At 37.0% G+C, this 6333-nt stretch overlaps 1 protein-coding gene across 1 annotated transcript; it reads left to right on the top strand.

Moving 5' to 3' along the window:
- Positions 1-1671, top strand: LOC114722405 (transcription factor RAX3-like). The gene is made up of 3 exons (XM_028908439.1): positions 1-335; positions 464-593; positions 683-1671. Exons 1-3 carry the CDS (start codon positions 200-202, stop codon positions 1398-1400), a joined length of 984 nt encoding a protein of 327 aa, XP_028764272.1. The 5' UTR covers positions 1-199; the 3' UTR covers positions 1401-1671.
- Positions 1672-6333: the final 4662 nt, after the last annotated feature.

Here is a 6333-nt window from a genome sequence, read left to right as displayed (position 1 = left end):
CCTTTTCAAACCTCTCCTCCCCTACACCCTTCTCTGTCTCTTCTTCTCCAGGCTATTTCTCTCTTTCTCTCTCTCACCCCTTTATATAAAGCATCCACTGTTATCTTTATCATTATATACCTACCCTCAAATCGTAACAACAAAGATTTAGAGTCTTGGAATTGAAACTTACACGGGAAGTCGAAGTAGAGGAGGAAACATGGGGAGGGCTCCTTGCTGTGACAAAGCCAACGTGAAGAAAGGCCCATGGTCTCCAGAGGAAGACGCCAAGCTCAAGGCCTATATTGAGCAGCAGGGCACCGGCGGCAACTGGATTGCCTTGCCCCAAAAGATAGGTATACATCTGTGGATTATTCATGTTTCTAGACTTCTTTAATTTCAACTGCCTTTTCCATCATCAAATCCTCAAACACATGTGTAATTCTGATTCTTCGATTATTGTCCATGCGCGCGAGTCCTATAGGCCTTAAGAGATGTGGGAAAAGCTGTCGCCTACGATGGTTGAATTATCTTCGCCCAAACATCAAGCATGGCGGTTTCTCCGAGGAAGAAGACAACATAATCTGCAGCCTCTATCTTACTATTGGAAGCAGGTGAGTAATTAATTATGGACACAATTATGGGATCCAAGGCTCCACCACCTTAACTGCTTATTTACAATAATAGATACAAAACTGTGCAGGTGGTCAATAATAGCATCGCAATTACGAGGGAGAACAGATAATGATATAAAGAACTACTGGAACACTAGGTTGAGGAAGAAGCTGCTGGGTAAGCAGCGAAAGGAGCAGCAGGCCCAGGCTCGTCCAAACCTAGTCATGAAGAACGAAACTGAAAATTTGGTGACACCTGTGACCCAAAATCCCACCTGGCCAGCCCTCCTGTGCGTTCCAACATCTGTTTCCGCCCAACAGTATCATGATCCCAACCATGGCAGCTTGCCAAACAAAGCAGAGGGAACATTCTCACAGAATCACCAGCAATCATACTCAGACACACTTTCCCATACCATAAATTCCCACTACCCACTTCTCCATCAACTAGAACAGCAACTATACCCAACCTCAATAAATTCAGCAACGGCACCGCTGGCGAATAATAGTAGCAGCGGCAGTTGTCAGTCGTCGTCGAACATTCTCGAAGGCTTTGAAAGCTTCACTGATGATTACTGGAGTGAGTTGGTGGGTATGAGGCCGCAACAGCAACTAGATGCAGCGTTGCAGGGTTACTATGGAATGGGTAGCAGCGGTGCAGCTTCAACAGAAAGCACTAGCTGGGGTGATATCACCTCTCATCTGCAGGTTTACTCTCCTCTGATTTCTGGATACGAAAGTGTCCAACAAGGAACGCCTCACGATATCGCTTGTTTCGAGGAGTCTACTTACTATGGAGTGCAATAGCAGTTCTCTATGAAGGGGGTGCTGTAAATCTGTACCGGAATATCAGCTTAGAGTTCACTGCTTTTCCATCCCTCAGAGTTTTGTTTGTTTTCCTTCTAGCTAGCTAGTTTTATCTTTATTTCAGCTGCTTCATTTTGCAATATTTGCTTCATTATTTGAAAACAACATCTTCATTCTGACCGGCCTGTTTAATTTCCCTTTTCTTCTGCCCCCCTGGGTATGCTATAATTAATAAGACTCCTAATTTATTTATCCAAGTGCATATATGTCAGTGCTCTTCTGCCCAGGAATATCCTTGCTGATATTCATACACAAGTGAGTGCAGTTTGTCTTTCTGTATTATACCTCCATACACACGCGCGCGCGCGCGCGCGCGCGACATTGGAATGAACCCGTTATGTCATTAACCCGATAATCTCTTAATTTCTCTTTCCCTCTTCTAACTTCGAGAAGGGCAATTAGATATATCGTATCGTTGATGACTAATTAAGTCTATCACTGAAAAGCATGGGGTTTTGAAGCGTAACTTTCACAAAGTTCTTCTGAAGCCGCGGGGGCAGAAGCCTGTGGAAAGTTGGAAAGGTGGTTTGACGTTTTGGCCGTGACTTGCTCGGCTTTAGCGATGGAGGCATCAGATATGTGGCTTCTTTCTGTTATAGCTTTCTTTGTGTCTTATATATGCATTAAGTATTTAGGAAGGAGTCCATCACATTCTCATGTGACTCCAACCAGAAACAACGAATCATTAATTTAAAGGTATTTTCAATTTATTTGGTATTCTCTCATTTAGAATCCACCGGATCGGATCAACACATTAACCATCTGCGTTTTGTCTCTTCACCACGTTAATTCCTTCCTTCCTCTATAAAGGAATTGAATTTTAAGATTGAAACTGATCTAGAAATACTGCCAAATCTAATCAATTCCAGATTTTTCTTCTTTACTTGTATACGAAACAATTTCATTGGGTGTGAGAGAGGGGGGGAGGAATTAATCGAGGGAGAAATCCCAGGCACAGTGTGGTTAACTATTTTATCCAGAGGATAAACTGAGGTCCAAATTTTTAAATCTCTAGGTGCATTTATAGCTTTTAGAAAAAGGCACAGAAACTTTATACTTTAAGGCGATCTCAATTTCTATTAGCCGGACAGTAGGTGTCCAATCACGAGTGAATTAAGAGCCGTACAAGTATGTATATGAATATGTTTTTAATTTGTCAAAGAACCATAATGGTCATGAAGAAATGGGAATTGATTCAAGGAACTTCAGGTGCTGATGAAGAAAGCAAAATCTGGAGCCTTCAGAAAATACTAAGAAATAGGAGGGGAACCATCATGCAAGCTTAAAAGGGAGCTTAATTTGGCCCATATGCATGGCGGAGGCTGCTATCCAATGGTCATTCTCATTCATGCAAGTCACCCCTCTCTCTGTCTCACGCGCACACGCACAAGTGGACGCGTGTCAAATGAATTAATTGCATTTTCATAAATCTGACTTCAGTTAATTCTCTTTTTGGTTTTATTTATTTTTATCTTCAATTTAATTTGAACCAATTAGCATTTAAAAAGTAGTATATGGATTGCCACTATTCATAAGTTCTGGAAATTTTCATATTTTGTGAGTAAAATTTTAGTAGATCTCCTCAGCAGTCAATTAATATCAGTCAATCTCTAAAAAATTTTAAAATTTCACTGCACCCTTTCGGTCAAGATTTTTTGTGTGAGAAGACAGAAACACTCTCACCCTAGTTAAGTTGCAAATCATTGAATTTATGTTGCAAATTGTCGAATTCTTGTTGCAAATAGTAAATTTTTTTTGATAAATTGTCAAATTTGAGTTGTTCATTCATTTACTCATAAAATTTATAAGATTTACAACTTAAATTTGACTATTTATAGTAACAATTTAGTTATTTATAACTCAAACAGAGTAAGGTACTTCTATCTTCTCACTGGAAAAATTTTGGTCAATGAACTGTAGTAAATTTTTTTTAGAATTAACTGATATTAATTAGCTACTCATGGAATTTATTGAAATTCTTCCTTTTTTGTGTCGCCATATCCGGATCTATTTTAATTTATTTGAACCTGAAATTCTTGCATCACTATTCACTGCTACTTCAGCAAAAAACGAAGTTATTCTCTTGGCACAAAAAACGAAGTTATTCTCTGATTCTCGGAAGGCGTAAGGTGAGTGAACCCAAGACAAAAATAAAGGGGAAAAAAGTGTGAGAACGCAAGTAAGTCGCGGCATATTCTCAATTAATTATGTAAATAATTTAATAGTGCTATAAAATAATGATATAATTTGAGTTACAGGACGAATTATGATCCATCTTCTTTTCTCCATTATTTAGCTCTGCATAAAAATAAGAATGCATCCGTAGTGGGAAAAAAATCTTCTATAAGTGTTACAATATTCTAGGATAGAGTATTCGCACGATGAGTTACTGGTCGGTACTTCATATATATGTTTTGACAGCGGAACATATTATGCTCCCAGCTCCCCACAAATATTTTTAATGAGAACATTTGAGCAACAGATTTACCGGCTGGAATATTTCAAGGTCCTGTCAAAATATCTATATATGCACTCGGGGATAAAACTAGCCATGTTTTACACATATATTGCGCAAAATCTAATAAATAAAACACATTATTTACGACTAGCTAGTACTACACATTTTGTTATAAATTACATAGTGATGACATGATATTGATTTTTAAGAAGTCAACCCTATGAATAAAGTAGCACATTCTCATATTCACTTACTTTGATGAATAGCTTAACCTTTGTTTTATGCAAATCAACCTCTCCTTATCATCGCTACCGACGCAATAAATAAAAGACTAGCTAGCTAGCTCTAGCTAGGCTAATTAATACACAGCCTCTCTCGATCTCCATCGTCTTCAACTGTTTATAATTTAAATTACATGTGCTTAACAGATTAAACACAATTTCACTGAGATAATGACATCAAATAATTGTGCATAGCTATTATAGGAAGACCGAATGTACTATAGCTGTGGGTGTGAAGGCATGAGACAGGAAGGTCGAAAGTTGAAAGGACAAGTGAGAGTAGGCAAAAACTTGGCGAGTCAGGAACAATCGCGAGGAGTAGTTGCACGATTCAACTTAAAGAATTTTTAATCTTGACTTTCCTCCCCCCCGCCCTTTTTTCTTTTGGGGGTAGGCATAATAAGGCCTCAGTTTTTTAATCCTCGTTAAATTAATGTTTTTACTTTTCTAACATAAATCTCCAGGTTGATTTGATGTTGATACTTCATTTGTCGACATTAGGCCCCTCGGGCTCCACCCTTACCTACAAATTTCAAACCATTATTTCAGAAACAACAAAAAAAAGGGCACTCTTGCTTCTTTATTTATAATTGCGTGCCGCTCGTCATCTATCAACAAGACCGGAAAACAGTGGAATTTCCTGCTGTTCACGCCCGTGTTTTTCTTTATACATTAACTTATTGATCCCATATCAGCATATTAGATATGTGATATATCTGCTTAAATTCAAATTCATGCATTTCAATCAAACACAAGAATTAGATATTAAGCTTCATGGTGAAAGAATGAGGTGTTGAAAAAATACGAACTGAGAAAAATAAAAATGGTATAACGTGCGCTGTATATATGTATATATTTTGAACATTCTCAACAGGCAGCAAGAAGACAGATTGAGGATGATGACCTGTGTCCTTTCTAATTTCTAGTGGATAATGAATATAATAATGCGTAGAAAAATAAATCACAGGAATAAATTGATACAGTTAGCCTCCAAATCATGCTGCGAATGATCCCTTGGCGAGAGAAAACAGTTGGCAAACAGCTTCGAAGCATAACAACAAAAATAAGAGATTTTTTAATCCATTTTGATGTCTCATTGCCATGACGATGGAGTTACAGTATATATTTATTAATTAATTCAATCAAATAAAATAAACAGATGATTGAGGCTTGATTGAAGCCTTCAAGTCAGCCCAGGGCCTCAACCATTTCGTCTTTTCTGAGCAATGACGGAGAGGGACATTAGTGAACAAAATGGGTATATGCATGCCAATAGATCGTTCCTATGGACAATATTACCTACATGATTTTTTTATATATATAATTTGTTTTTCTTTTTACTTTTTAATATTATGCATTATCTCAATAAAATATGGTGTCTCAGTATATTCAAGTTATTCTCATATATTATCATAAGATTTTCTTCATTGTCATTATTATCTTATTCTTTTAAAATTAGATTAGGGCTTGAATATAATTATTATTTTTAATATCTCTTTGACTCTATAATTAGCCCTATGTTTTTTTTATTGTAGACTGATTGAATAAAGTATTTTTTACTTTTCTGTCTCTCTCCCTCCCCCCTTATATTTCACATCACCTCCTCCTTGCTTTCTTTATTTAATGAAATGGACACTCACCACCAACACTTGTTTATTCGTCTCCTTTTCATTATTAAAGTCCTCAGAGTTGTATGTATTCTATTAAATAAACCATATATGTATTCCCATACCCTTATGTGTCCGATTATGGTTACACAATTTATTTCTTTCAAGAAACAGTTTTGAAATTTTCCTCTTGGCCGCCGCGCCAGGCACAAGAACTTTTTCGAAGTAACAATAATTTTTAAGCGATAATTTCTCGTATATTAAATTCACTGATCAATATTGATTTATCATCATCATCCGCATGCTCCGTCACTATATCAACATATATTTCATAATTTATAGTAAAATACACTAGTTTTATTTACTAATACATTATTTGTCAGTCATCAATAATGAATAACGTGACAAGTTTCATGCTTCGCATGACATAAGAATAAAAGGAGCAAGCGAAATCAGAAATTCAAAGTATATCAGCGTTCTGCTTCTCAATGGTCCAGTCCAGTGTTTCGGCCTGACATTGCGACATA

Source organism: Neltuma alba, unplaced genomic scaffold, assembly GCF_004799145.2.
Source record: "Neltuma alba isolate B1F8T4 unplaced genomic scaffold, ASM479914v2 tig00012092_pilon, whole genome shotgun sequence".
NCBI lineage: Eukaryota > Viridiplantae > Streptophyta > Magnoliopsida > Fabales > Fabaceae > Neltuma > Neltuma alba.
This window is presented reverse-complemented; position numbering and strand designations above follow the sequence as displayed.